The following is a 15,005-nucleotide window of genomic DNA, read 5'->3' as shown; positions in this document are numbered from 1 at the left end:
ATTTGTGAAAGGAATATTTTTGCAGAGGAGGGCACTGAGGCTTAGCATGATTGCCCTAAATTCTTAAAACCAGCAAGTAGCAACCTTTTTCCACCTACTATGACTATTGCAGTTAAGGTGATAAAATTGCTAGTGTTGTGTCATGAATAAATTGTATTATAGATGTTCCCAATATTGAATCTCTCATTTTTCCACATATAGTGTCAATTAAGATAACTGTACCAATAACAACCGAGCCCTTGAAAGCTGCCCTGGCTGCTGCTGGCTGCTTTTCCTTGCCTGCCCTCTGGTGGAGATAGTGACAAAGAACAAGCGAAGCTTAAAAGGAGGAGGAAGAAGGGCTGCACCTCACCAGGAGTTGCCCTTATGATTTCCCACCCTGCCTGAACCAGCTACACTTGTTTAAGCCACTGTGACTGTAAATTTTTTCCTTCTACCTGCAATGTCCTTTCTACACTTTCCTACCCGGCAAAATCTTTGCCCTTTCAAAGCCCAGTTCAGATATCAGCCCACTCTGAAGCTGACCCAGTAACCCTCAGTAGTAAGACCCCTCTCCTGGTTTATCTTGTTATTTTTGTCTGCCTCTTAATTATAGCCCTACAGTCATGGAAACCTCTTCTCCATTGAACTGAATGCCTTTGAGCTCAGAAAACTTATTTTTAAGACTCTGACTAAACTTAGAAGATGCTCAGTGGGTGTTGGAATGAATGACTGATTAGTTAGATCCTGAATTGGGAGAATCAATTAATTAATAAATTAATGTTCAAAAATAGAATTATTTCCAATAGGCATATCAGTAGGGTAGGGAAAGGTTGCTATACTAGTACCCCGTACATTGACACTGTGTCTCCTAGAGGGCAAAGGTTATATCACTACATTCATTTAGATGCTCATACCCTTAATTAGAGATAATCTTCCAGAGCCTAGTTGGAACTTACTTATTGATATATGTAGTTTCCTGTCTAATAAAGTTGATTATCTGTTTTTCACATATATAGAAAATTCACTCTTTTGGTAAATATTTTCTGAATATATAATGTACCAAGAATAAAAAAGGCACTGAAAGCACAAGCTCTAAATTCATTAATTAATTAAATTTAAGAATGAATATAAAAGTACTCTGCAAACAAAAAGTACAAATTAATGTTTTGTTTATATTGCTAATTATCTATCAGTGCCAATGATGGTTTAAGATTCAGGAACATTTCTAAGAGGCCTTTGTGAAAGTATGAAGTAGAACAAGATGGCTTGGCTTTCCTCTTTCCTGTGTCAGCACCTTTTCCTCTAATCTCTAAGACACAAACTTGCCAGTGTCCTCCTGTCACCCTTCACTGCTCAGGATTGTTCTAGGCTCCAGACTTGCCATCACCCACCACCCCACTCAAGCATCTACATGTCGCTCTGCACAGACAGCAGTGGGCAATAATCCTGTGTCTGCTGTGGCTAGTAGATTGGAATTGAAATCACATACTACAGCAGAAAATGAAACTTAATATTCCAAAAATGAATCATCTTGCTCTTCAGTCCCCTTCCCACTGATGATGAGTAAATCAGACATCTGATTAGAGCTTTGGATCATATTACCTTAAATACCTCAGAGGTTATGTTTAGTCTATTCTGAATCCTCTCCCTCCACCTGCCCTGCTCTCCAAGGTCACCTCAGTTGTCAGAAGTCAGACTATGATCCTAGCATTGAGAGGCCGTGGGAACACTCACATCTGATCCTTCTGCTGGTTGGCCCAGCTTCGGTCCCTGGCACCTCATGCTGGAGACTGCAGCTGGACATGCAGCTGGTCCAGCATGTTTGGACCCTGTCTGTGTTCTTGAAGTCATGAGCTTCTATGGCCTTATCTCCCCTATCCAGATTTACTTCCACCACTGTTTATCCAGCACAGCTGGTTTCCCACAGATAGGCAAGGACTCCTGGATGCCCAGATGCATGTGGTAAGGGCTATGGGGGGCATGTCTCAGACAACTCCCACAGCTGTTTCTCTTCTACTTCTCAGGCACCAGCCAAGAGCAGAATTTCTTTAAGGGGGCTTCAGTTTAAGAATGGGAGAAAATCCTTCTCCATCTGGAATATACCATAATTTATCTGAGTGTTTCCACTTCCCCTAGCTTACCCAAGCCAGATTCAACCCAGAGGGTGGAGAACATGGACACTCACATCTGTCCCCACTTCTCCCCGCCCCCCTCCTATAGTGCTTTCCTTTCATCACTAGAAAGATTTCTTATTTTCCTCTCTTTCTGGAACTATGGTCCTTTGAACATTTTATCTTTTCTTCTCCAAAGCAACACATCTCAGCCTCTGAAAACAGTGTGTGTCCCCTCAAAAAACCATGTCACTTGTTGCATTTAAAGTCCCTCAAAATGACGTGACTGGGAGTTCTAGACACAGAGTAGAGGATAGGAGAAATATCCACAGTTCCCTGACCCCCTGATCGTGCCTCACAGGAAACTGCCCGCTCTTCTGTGGGAGAAGGGACCCCCACTCAGCAGGGTGTGTTGCATGACCCCACCAGGAAAGCCAGCAAACCGACAGCGGCTTGAACTCCCTGGGCCTGTCAAATTTGCTTCTGGGGAGGAGAACCATGCAGCAGCTTCCCAAAGCGTGTTCTCCGAAGTCCTGCCCAAACTGTGGCACAACATCCCTCCATCAAATGGCTGCTTGATAAGCCAGAACTTGAATCCTGGCAATTGCCAGAGCAGGCCAGGCCTTGGCTACGTGCGTGAATGGCTTCAAGTCATCTTTCCCTTTCTTTTCTCCACACCGGGGGTCTGTGGGACTTGACATCGGGATTTCTTCCCGGGGTCGGACTTGCTGTCGCGGGCTCCAGCGTGTCCTCTCTCGCAGGACGGGACGGCGCCGCTGTGGATCGCGTCCCAGATGGGCCACAGCGAGGTGGTGCGGGTGATGCTGCTGCGCGGAGCCGACCGCGACGCCGCCCGGAATGTGAGTCGGGGTGAAAGCCTGGGAACGCGGGGGCTCAGGGTGGGACCTGCCGAAGCACTAGGCGCAGCGTGGAAAGCGCATCCTAATTTTGTCTGTAACTCACCCAGGTTCTCCCCCAACCTCCGCCTGCTATCTAGCAGGAAAACAAAGTAAACGCCTGAATTAGCTGACACTTAGCAAATTCTGCGCATTCTCTCTAAGGAGAAAAAAAATGATTAATTCCTCATAGATCCTCCTCCACCTGATGATGGATGAATTCGGGAGGATGCCGGAAGCAGGAGCCAGGGCTGGGGCTGTTCTCAGAGATGTGGCGCTGAGCCTCCTGCTGGCATTGGGCCGCAGTGCAGCTAGCAGCGCCTGTCTGTGGTTTGGGGTGTCCGGGTACTAGGGTTGTTTGGCCTCATCCAGCTCTCCCCTGCCCACGTTGGCCTCCACTTAGCCTCTATTGGTGTCGCCTAATTCTGCCTCAAGGGGCCCATAGCAGGCCTTGTGCCCCATGGGAACTAAGGACAACTTGGAGAGAAAGTGCTGCCTGAGCACGAGGTGCTATTTGCTTTTTATTTTTAAGGGTTCTTTGCCCTTAGTATTTTACCCTTCCTTAAGTGACCCACCTCCGGCTTCAAGTCTGAGCCCAGAAAGGAGAGATCAAAAGACAAATTCCTGACCACTCGCTCCTTTTCTACTTCCTACAATCTCTGAAGCCAGAAAAGAATAATTCTCTAATCTCATCTTCTTTCTTCCTGATTCCAGCTAAACCTTTAATGCAGAGTGGGGTGTTTCCCTTACTCTGGGAGAACTCTGTGAACTAAAGTCTCTAAATACAGCATTTGATGCACTAAAACAGGAGAAAGGGGAATTTGAAAAAATACTTTCTCAGGTCAAAAAAATAAAAATAAAAAGACGGAAACTAAATACTAATTTTTGAATTTTGTCTTTACATTCTGAGTTCAGTCTCCCTGTCTTCCCCACTTCCTTCACCCCACAAGTGCAGACAAGGGCAAGAGAAAGCAAAATAAGAAAAACCCTTTTAAAAAATTTAAAACAATGAATACAGTTTAACAGTTTCTGCTAAGTCATGAACTGCAGCTGAACGCCTCTTTGGTCCACCTATGCCCTAGAAATATGTTCTTCAAGTTGCTTTTGTCCCTTACCCAATGTTCTAGGGACCAGAGGAATAGGAATTTCCCAAATGGCAGTGTTCAAAGTCACACATTATGACTGATATTCTTTCATGCAAAATTAACTGTTTAGTGCTCTCTAAAATGCTCCCAGATTAAGAGACATTATGGGTCTGTGTCAGACCAGCATCTTCCCAGTTATCAACTAACATCTTGCTCTTAGCCAACACACACTTAGGTAGATAATCCATTTTTCTTTTCCTCTCTCTGTGAAGGATGGGACCACAGCATTACTGAAAGCAGCCAACAAAGGATATCATGATGTTATAGAGGAATTGCTGAAATTTTCACCTACTCTTGGTATTTTGAAGGTAAGAATTACCTAAAGAGAAATTTTACTGATCTATTAAGCAGGGAGGTTAGAAATTAAGAAGTCCGTACTTCAGGCCTACAGTAGAATCTATGTATAATTCTAACCAGCTGTATTCTGAAACAATATGTGTACAACATCTTTTTTTTAAAATATGACTTGTAAATAGTTTAATGAATGATGTATTTTCCTCTCCAAATTATTACAGTAAGATAACAAGTTATGAAAATATTTTAAAAGGAAGAAAGCACATGGCATAGTAACAAATGTGAAAAAAACATTGATATTCTTAGTGTGGTAGATGAGGCCCAGATAACTGCTTGAATCCCTCTAGTTACTATACTTATTAACTTTATTTTTTATTTTATATATTTTTACATCAGTTTTCATTTTTGCACAATGCATGCATTTTCATCTTGGTTATAGTCCCCATACAATTCCCACACCCCCTTATTTTGACTGTAATCCCTCCAATCACCACCCCTGTAGTGTGTCTCAGGTTTGTAAATAGTGCTACTAAAAACAGTGGTGCAGGTGCCCTTTTGAATTAATGATTCTGTGTCCTTTGGGTAAATACCTAAGAGTGGAATTGCTGGATCATATGGAAGCTCCATATTTAGCAGGTTGAGGAAACTCCAAACAGCTTTCCATAGTGGTTGGACCAGTTTGCACTCCCACCAGCAGTGCAGGAGAGTTCCTTTTTCTCCACACCCTCGCCAACATTTGTTGTTGCTAGTTTTTTTTAATATGTGCCATTCTCACTGGTGTAAGATGGTATCTCATTGTAGTTTTGATTTGCATTTCCCTGATTACAAGTGATGTTGAGCATTTTTTCATATGCCTGTTGGCCATTTGCATTTCCTCTTTGGAGAAGTTCCTTTTTAGCTCTTCTGCCCATTTTTTGACTGGATTGTTTACTTTGTTTTTGTTGAGACTCCTCAGCTCTTTGTAGATTTTTGTGATCAGTCCTTTATCATTAGTGTTGTGTACAAAAATTTTCTCCTAGTCGGAGAAGTCTGATGTCAGTCTGATTGGTTTTCCTTCCCTCTTGTCAGTTTCATTATTTTTTCCTTGTCATGGATTCTTAGGAGGTGTACTATTATGTGTCTTGCTGTATTTTTCCTTTCATCATGGAAGTTTGGTGTTCTTCTTGCTTCTTGTATGTCTATTTTCAGCTCCTTCTTCATGTTTGGGAAGTTCTCTTCAGTTATTTCCTTGAATATTTTCTCTGTTCCTATGTCTCTCTCCTCTCCTTCTGGAATCCTATAACTCTTATATTTCCTTTCCTCATGGAGTCAGATAGTTCCCAAAGTCTTTCTTCATTCTTTTTCATTCGTACTTCTCTTTCCTTTTCTGTTTTGGTTCTTTTTATTTCTGTGTCTTCGAGAGTACTTATTCATTCTTCCATTTCATCTATTCTGCTTTCATTGCTTTTCCCAGAGTTCTTTAGCTCCTCCATTAATTCTTTGATCTCCTGCATTTCTTTCACTTCCCTCTTTAGGGACTCAATTTCATTCTTTTGATCGTTGATTATTTTTCCCTGATCATTGTTTTCCTTTATGACTTCTGTCTGTTTTTAATCATGGCAATTTTAAATTCTCTTTCTGGAAGGTTCAGAAGTTCTTTCAAGTCACTGTTGTTGCAATCTGGTGGGTGATTTTCTTTTTGTGGTGTGTCTTTTCCCTGAGGACTTGCTTGGTTGTTTGTAGTTTTTCTTCTCCCTGCTGCTTGTTTTCTAATTTGCCCTATGCTTTGGTACATTGTGTCGCTGCTACTGGCCGGCATCTTTTTGCTGTGCTCTTTCTGGGATGTCTGAAACTGGTGGTCCAATCGAGTCAAATACTGTTATGCCAGAAGTCCAGTAGGGCAGTGGTACTATGAATATGTTAATGGTCGCTGTCACAGAATATCTCCTTCTGTATTTGTTTAATTCCAGAGATGTGTCTTGAGGTCCCACAGACTGCCCTGGAGGTGGGGTGGCTGGATCGCCTGCTGGGCTCCAAATTGTTGGATCCCCCTCTGGGCTCCGACTCCCTGCCAGGCGGGACTGGCTTGTGGGGGCCTTCAGCTCACCTCTGGCTGTGGGGGCAGCCCTTTCCCAGTTTCAGGCAGTCTTTAGTGGTGCCTGATGCAAAGGCAAAGATCCCTAACCTAAAATAGCCAGTCAGAAGGGCACTTCCCCGTGCTTACTATCTGCCCCAACGGTGGCTGGATCCAAGCAGTCTCAGTGGTGCTGGACGCAAAGGCAAAGATCCCTATTCTCTTAACGTTGGAGGTGGCAACATCACTGGGGGAAATAGGAAGGAGGTAAAAGCAAGAACCAGAGTCTGCCAGTGTCTAGTTTTCCAGAAAAATGAATATTGTAATAATGAAAGAGCTAAATTGAAAAATTAGCCAAATGGACATATCATTGGAGCAGGCTCTGTGAAATCCAAAAATAAAGAAACACATTACTGGTGTCTCAAAACACCAGGGATGCCTTCCTGTTCTCTCTCTTCATTATGTAGAGCAAAGAAGCACCTTGCTACCTTAGATGAACTAAAGAAACTTCAAACATCTTGGCATCTCAGAGAATGTATCAGTCTGAAGAGCTGGGTCTTCCAGAAAACAGAGCCCCAAAACTCTTATCTTGTAATCATTTGGGATTAAGATAAGTCTAAAGTATAATCTAGGGGGTAGTGATCTTTTTCAAAAGAGGGCCAGGTAGGAAGCATCTTAGACCTTGCAGGCCACACCATCTCTGTTGTGTCTGTCTGCCACTGTAACTGTCAGGCATATTTTAAAAACATGACTGTATTCCAATAAAACTTTATTTTACCAACATTGTATTTCTGGGATTTCACATTTTCACATGTCACAAAATGATCTTTTCATTTTTTTAAATTTTAGCTAGCCAAGATGTAGGAAAGCAGGCAGTGGCTAGAGTTGAACTGGATTTGACCTGCTGATAGTAATTTGCTGACTCCTGGTAGTCAAGCTTCTGATTTCCTAAGTACAGGACACCAAACCTGTTCTAAACTTGGCACAGGGCTTAGCACTTTGTGGGCTGTGCCCTCAGGGTTTATTAATGTATATAAAGTCTACTTGCCCTTGAATGATCCCAGGGCTTTTTGGAGACTTTTTATTTGATCTTTGTACTTTTAGATTCGATTCTTGCTTCAGTTAATACAGAGAGGCTGTTGTCAGTGTGCTGGCCTCTCTCCGCTGTCTCAATGAGAAGTTTGAAGCCAGAAAGCTGCACATGCTGACATTGTAAAGTAAGAATAGCAGTCGTGAAAGTGAACTCTGACAGAAATGAACTCAGAAATCAACTTTGCAAAAAACTAGTCTGGCTTCAAACAGCTCTTTTTTTAACTTGTTTTTTTTTGTTCTTACCAATGTTGCAGATAAGTGAAGTTGATAGGTTGGTTATGACTTAGAGAAGAAAAATCAAGATATAATGAAATTAGTGAATTTTGATACATATTATAAAAGTGAACATGGAAAACCATTGTTTTGCTGGATTTTTTCTCTGGGTGTATCTTACTCTTACAAAAATTCGAGTTTGTTTTACTATAAGTTAATTTGAAAACCAAGCTTGTGTTTAGGTACTTCATATACAAAAGTACCTTCTGGAACAGATGTCGTATGACTGCCTATCCTTATAATAAATTTGCCAGGTTCTCTTCCTCTCCTCTCCCACAATCCCACCATATGCTGCATGTAGCCGCTTCCTTATTTCAATAAATATTTGCAGCAAATTCATGAAATGTCAGCAGCCTGTTTGCTGGGCCCTTCTACCCTCAGAAATGGGCCAGTGCAGGGATCAAAAGGATTTCCTCATCCTACCTACTTATACTTTTTCGCCATGCATCTCCAAGATCGAGTCCACAGTTGCTGCCCTGTCACCTGAGAGGGTGGAGAGTATAAAGCTAACCAGCTCTTCCTCCAGGCTGGCTGGAAATAGCTCACCAAAAGCACAAACACTATGTGTGTCGACCTTAAAGAAAAAAAAATTGACATGGTATTGTTGCTTTTTCCTCAGCAAGTTTGAAAGTATATAAAACTGGCTGTGTGATCATTGGTAGGTCATATTCTCTGGGTTAGATCTCTTATTTCATTTAGAAAAGAATATTGGCAACATTTATACAGTCTGCTGTGTGTCTGAGGAAACTATTAGGGGCCGACATGACTTTGAAAAGGAGCTATATACTTGATAGTCTTGAAATTTTCCATATTCTGGTTGTTTATCATGATTCTTTATCTAAAACTCAGAATCAAAATGTCATAATTTTTCATTTGCTTTAATTTGCTGCTATTATTATAAATGATTACATTAAGTAATGATAACTGTAGATTAGCAATCAAACAAAGAAAATGTTTTAGCATTCTTTTTAACTAAATCTTCAGGCATAAGAAAAAGATGATTCTCATTATTTAGTTAAGTCAAATTACTTAATTCAATTGGAAATGATCTTTGTGAATCCTTTGTAAAGTGGAAACAATCACCATATAAGGGTATAGTTTCTTCTAAATTTTTGTGCTCATTTCTTTGTCCTTACCCATTTTAATGAATGGACTTCTCAATACCACTTATTATTTTTAACCAATAGTCTCATCATCTCCCCAATGTCTATATCCTAATCTGTATTGTTTGTCAAAATTAGTTAGTTACTTTTATGGAACCTGCATTTTTCAATGTAAGTATTTGCATATCCCATTGCCATTAAGTTTTTTATCCTTTAAAAAAGAAGGGATCATATAAAGAAGAGCAGGACTTCGACATTATAGTCTCATCACTCAGGCTAGTTCCCCATGAAAGCCAAGCTGAACACACACAGCTGTGAGCACCCTCCTGACACTCTGTCTACTTCTTCTCTCTTAGAACGGGACATCAGCGCTCCACGCGGCAGTGCTCAGCGGTAACATTAAAACAGTGGCCCTGCTCCTGGAAGCTGGGGCAGACCCAGCCCTGAGAAACAAGGTACTGGCCTTGCCATCTTTTCACTTCATTGGGCCACTTAGCTTCACTTCATTGGGTACATTTGCAAAGAGAAGGCAGTGATCATCTACACCAAGAAAACATCTCCCTTTTTCCTTCTGGCTTATTTCACTGTTTCACTTATAGCAGGAATACAGGGGAACCAAATAAGACATCAGTGTAAAAATAAATAATAACAGTACAAAATATAGCAAAGCAAAAACAGACAATTATAAATCAGAGACATCCTGCAGGGGAGGAGGAGGAAGAGGGATCAGAGGGAGGGAGGGAGGAGCACTGGGGACTGAGGTGATGGTGCATGGGTGCATTAGTGAAGGAAATTCTATGGGGACTACACCTGAGGGGGAGGGGGGGAACAAATATTGTTTAAAAATGAGCGATGATTTTAAAAATATAAAAAATTAATTAGTAAAAAAGAAAAAAAGAAAATGTCTCCCTGGCTCAGTCAGTCTTTATACTTTTACAGAGTAAGCCTCTCCTTAGTAGGTTATGCAGTACATTTGGATCCAGGGAGTTATATTAAAAACACTGTATCTTTCATGGTTTTTGGCTGATAATGGCACATCCTTCAGGGACTAGGAGTTGGGGGGGCTCATCATTGTGGGGAGGAGTATGAGTATTCTGTTATCAAAGAAACAGCTTTAAAATATCAAAATTCTGGTAGTTCATCACCATTCTCCATACATTGGATGTTTGTATGTTGAGAATTGCTTGTGCTCTCTTTGGTGACTACCTGGGGAAAATGTTGCCTTTGTATTATTCACAGGACTTTGCCCCATGGTCACAAAATGAACCTTTATTCCTTATAGTTTGAAATCGTTAGTTTTCAATTCAGTGCACTTGGAGGTGGAAAGAGGCACAGGAACAATAGAAAAACAAAATGGTTGTCAGTGTATTTCCTCCTAGTCAATGCCTCTATAAGCAGCTAAATGCAGAGATTGGGGGCAAATATTGGATATTTACATCGTGAATGATTCAACAAAGTGAAATACTGGCAAAAACTAGCAGGCCTTATAAACACCCTGAGGGCTGTGAGGATGAGAAGGAGGGGGCAGAGAGAGAGGGATTAGGGGATATAAGAGATGGTGGAGGGGAAACACATTTTATTTTTTAAAAGATTTATTTATTTATGCATGCAAGAACTGGGGTACAGGCCAGAGGTGTGGTGGTGAGAGGATTCACCAGAGACAGAGTGGGGAGCAGAACAGGCAGACTGACCAAAGTACACTGCTGAGGGGAGCAGCGGGCAAGACAGGAGAGATCTGCTGTGCCATGTGGGTAGCTCCCTGGCTAGGGATCGAATTCATGCTGCAGTGGCTGCAGATACCTCCATAGGTTGCAGCTTAACCCCCTGTGCCACCAGGGAGACCCCAGGAAATACATTTTATAAAGAAAGTAAAAGGTAAATGCAGAGATAAGGAGACAGGAGAGAAGCCTTGGAAAGGCATTGAGAAAGCACTGACTTTCAAAGGAGGAAGTAGCTATGGTGCTTCTTAATTAGGAAGGAAAGCAATTTTCATTTTATTCATAGACTTAAATTGTTTATAAGCACCTGTTACTGTATGAAAGTTTTTAACAAAACAGTTTAATACTTCATAAATTTTGAAAAGAAACTTAAGAAATTCAATTAAGCAACATGCCAAATGCCTTTTTTTCTAACCCACTTAGCATGTAGAATTATTATTTCCCCCATTCTTACCATTGAACTGCTTAAAGACGTTTGTGCTTCTCTCTTCCTGAGATACTGGGGTTTGTTTTCCATTAACTGGCCTGGTTATGTGATGAGTCAGATGAAATCACCATTGCTTATCTTTAGACCTTAGACACAGATTTCCTCAAGAGATCAATTGGTTGCTAAGCTGCCAGCACTTAATTAAGGCAAGGGGGAAATGTTAGCACCTTTATAAGGAAATTGAAAAAAAGCAATTCCTGTGTGTCTGCTAGAATCTCGTCAATGACAGTTATGGGGAATTTCCAGTGCCAAAATGCTGGACTTTGGACCCTCCATAAAGCTATCTGAATGTATGTGTGATTGTTCACCTTGGCACCTCATGCAGCAAAAGCCCTGGGAGGCCTGGGAGTTGCTGCCGGGGAACTCCCGACCACACCAACAGCCGCTGCATAGAAGTCAGCCTCTTTAAAAGCAGCTCCAGAAGCAAGGGTGTTGGGATTCCAGCAGCCACCCAGAACTCCTGAGATGATATTCTTGGTCTTCATTCATTCATTCAACAAACACTTATGAGTGCCCACTCAGAACCATGTGTTGTGGTATGTGCTGGGGTACAGGGTATAGTGGTGAAGGAGATTCACATAGATTCTGCTTTCATGGAGCTCCAGGTTTACTGGGGAATAAAAGATAAACAAGTAACTACACTTTGGAGTGACAAGAAGTATAAGCAGGGAAGTAAAGAATGCTATTGAAATTTCCCCAGAGACAGTGACTTCTAAGCTAGCACAGACATGCTCTTCCAGTCCAGGAGTTCCGTGGCTTCTACTCTAGAGCTTTGAGGAGAGATTAAGCAGTGATAAATACCTGAGGAGAGATTAAGCAGTGACCTCGGTAGCCACTCCCTCCACTATAGCCTTCCCCAAGGATTCTGCGTTCACCAAAACTCCTAACTGAAGCCTCAGAACACATTCTCCCAGGAGCAGGAAGGAAAGTGTGAAATGATGTGGGTGGCATCGTGAATTTGGACCAATCTCCCGCTTCGCAATGAGTGACATAATCTTTAGAGCCACTCTGGGCTTTCACCACCATGACAGTCCTCACAGCCTCAGCAACCTGAGAATTCAGTGGGTACCAACCTGGAGAGAGGAGAAATGAGACAAGGTTTTTAAAACTAGACTGATGACACCCAGAACAGTGATGCGAATGACCAAGCTGACAACTCAAGTTTGAAATTATAAAACTTATTTTAATAGTAAAAGATATGGACAGTCATGGATGATCACATAGGCAGCATAGCTGGGCAAGATTGTAGAGAGAGGCACTGCTTCTTACATTCCTTCTTCTGATTGTAAAGGATACTTTGACTCCCTGCCAGCCAGCACACCAAGAGTCAATAACTGATGCAAAACAGCCCTGTTATTCCCAAGTATCCCCTGAACCTAGATGGAGCTTGAGTCTGTTTACCGGGAGCAGTCCCCTTGTGGGCCTACGCCTGTATAGTGTCTGTTCCTGCAAGAACTAATAGTTGGATATGACCCCTTCAAAGGGCCTCTGTGCTATCATGGCACAGCATACTCACTTCCTGCCTGGCTCAGCTTAGCATCAGCATCAAGGGTCCTTTGTGGTGGGCTAGAGTGCAGTACAAGCTATATAGTAGACTTCTTTTTTTTTCTAAGATTTATTTATTTAGGTGTACAAAAACTGGGATACAGGCCAGAGGTGAGGAGGGTGAAAGGATTCATAAGAGACAGAGTGGGGAACAGAACAGGTAGACTGACTGAAACACACTGCTGAGGGGAGCAGCAAGCTAGACAGGAGAGGTCTGCTGCACCATGTGGGTCAACTGCCTGGCCGGGCATTGAACTTGTGCTGTGGTGGCTACTGATAGCTTCATTTTGCTGTATCTTAACCCCTTGCGCCACCAGGGAGGCCCCTACAGTAGACTTCTTGTGGCAAACTCATAATTCCCAACAACTCCTTGTATAATTCCAATAAGTGATGTCCCAGCTAGCAGGTAGGGCATCGGAGAACAGGATTCAGGTTAGAAGGTGAGGACTACAGGTTCTTCAGCCAGAATCAGGATCCCAGATGAAGCTGCTGGGATTCCAAGCTTGACTACAGGAGAGAAAATATGTGATATAGGTAACATCTACATGCAAGCCCTCTCCCCATTCTCAGTGTCTTTTGACCCTTTGATTGTCCCCACTGAAATCCCAGGAACATCCTTTTGATTCATTTATAATAATAGTTCTAAGTATGGTCCAGGGACCCCTGGGGGGTCCTCAAAACCCTTTCAGGAGGTCTCAGAGTTTGAAACAATAGTCCTAATAATACAAAGACACTGTTTGCCTTTTCACTATGTTGACATTTGCCCTAATGGTGCAAAAGCAGTGGTGGATGTGACTGAAGTCCCCTTAGTATTCATCAAAGCAGGGTCGCCTTACCATACCAGCAGATGACATCTCAAGCCTTTGTATATTATCTTACAAATTTTCTAAATTAGTCTACAAAAATACCATTTTGTGGAAAAATGATTTGATGAAGCAATAATTTTAATTTTATTATATCTTGACCCATGTCAGATGCCTTTTAATATTCTGTATAACAAAGTGGGAAGTATGCTTAAAGCACTTCTGCTGTATACTGAAATACAATGATTTCTAAAAAGGACAAGCATTCGTGTGTGAATTGCAAAATAAATCAGCCGTGTTTTTCGTGAAACACCATTTGTACTTGAAAGAATGACTTATACCCTACCACTGTCAGTTGACAGCTTCTCAGTACTTAAGGCCTTTCTGATGACTCATTGGTAATATTAATAAACATGATCTCCTGTTATTACATAATATATAAATACATTTGGAAAGTCTGCATAGCTCAGTGAACTAATGTTTTCCAAATGACTAGTGCATGAGGTCATGCATGGGTAAAAAAATCTACCTATAGATAGATAGATAGACCCATGGATTTTAATATATGAAAAATTCATTGATGTGTTTTCAGATTCATATTACAATTAACTTTTATGAAACTACGCTTGTTCAATATTCATGTAGATTCAGAGAGGAGTATCTATAAGGATCTTAAATAGGCTATTAAAATGTTCCTCCTTTTTCCAACTACTTCATGAAGTTGAATTTTCTTCATATGCCTCAATTAAAACTACATATCACAATAGTTTGGATGCAGAAGCAGATAGGAAAATCCACTTGCTTTCTGCTAAGCTCCACATTACAAAAATATGCAACACTATTAAATTGTTACTCTTTTCACGAACATTTTTGCTATTAAAACTTCACAAATGGGGCCTCCCTGGTGGCACAAGGGGTAAGACGCAACCTATGAAGCTGTCCGCAGCCACTGCAGCACAAGTTCAATCCCTGGCCAGGGAGCTACCCACATGGCACAACAGACCTCTCCTGACTCACCAGCTGCTCTTCCCAGCAGTGTGTTTCAGTTGATCTGCCTGTTCTGCAACCCACTCTGTCTCTTGTGAATCCTCTCACCCCCCATACCGCTGGGCTATTCTCCAGTTCTTGTATGCATAAATAAATAAATCTTTTAAAAAAAAAGAAGAAAAATTCACAATGGTTTTTCACAAATATGTTACTTGTGTTAACCTATATTAGTTTTCATTTCTAATCTGTTAAAAAAAAAAAAAAAGCTCACTGGGGTAATTTTTAAAAAGTATAAAAAGTTCCTGAAACCACAAGATTTGAGACCCACTGCCCCATAACATCTGTTGTGAACAGTGGGGACCCCCTAAATGAATCTGTTAAGTGTCTCAGTAACAAGAGGAAAAGAAAGGACACTCCTTCTCTGTATCTCTTATGTTCTGGATTTTCTGTATTTCTTATCAAAACCTGCTCGTCCTGAGTCTCAAATCTCTAGCAGACACTCTCATATAATTAACT

The 15,005-nt window shown here is 41.5% G+C and overlaps 1 protein-coding gene across 1 annotated transcript in view; it reads left to right on the top strand.

Moving 5' to 3' along the window:
• ANKRD29 (ankyrin repeat domain 29) overlaps positions 1 to 15,005 on the top strand; it is a gene marked incomplete at both ends in the record, with an annotated part of 54,529 nt that overhangs the window by 38,005 nt on the left and 1,519 nt on the right. Inside the window, 3 exons of the mRNA XM_084252686.1 lie at positions 2,855 to 2,953; positions 4,347 to 4,442; positions 9,306 to 9,404. Of these exons, the coding sequence (XP_084108812.1) occupies positions 2,855 to 2,953; positions 4,347 to 4,442; positions 9,306 to 9,404 (294 nt within the window). The remainder of the gene's footprint in view (positions 1 to 2,854; positions 2,954 to 4,346; positions 4,443 to 9,305; positions 9,405 to 15,005) is intronic.

This window comes from Talpa europaea (assembly GCF_964194135.1).
Source record: "Talpa europaea genome assembly, chromosome: 13".
Lineage (NCBI taxonomy): Eukaryota > Metazoa > Chordata > Mammalia > Eulipotyphla > Talpidae > Talpa > Talpa europaea.
This window is presented reverse-complemented; position numbering and strand designations above follow the sequence as displayed.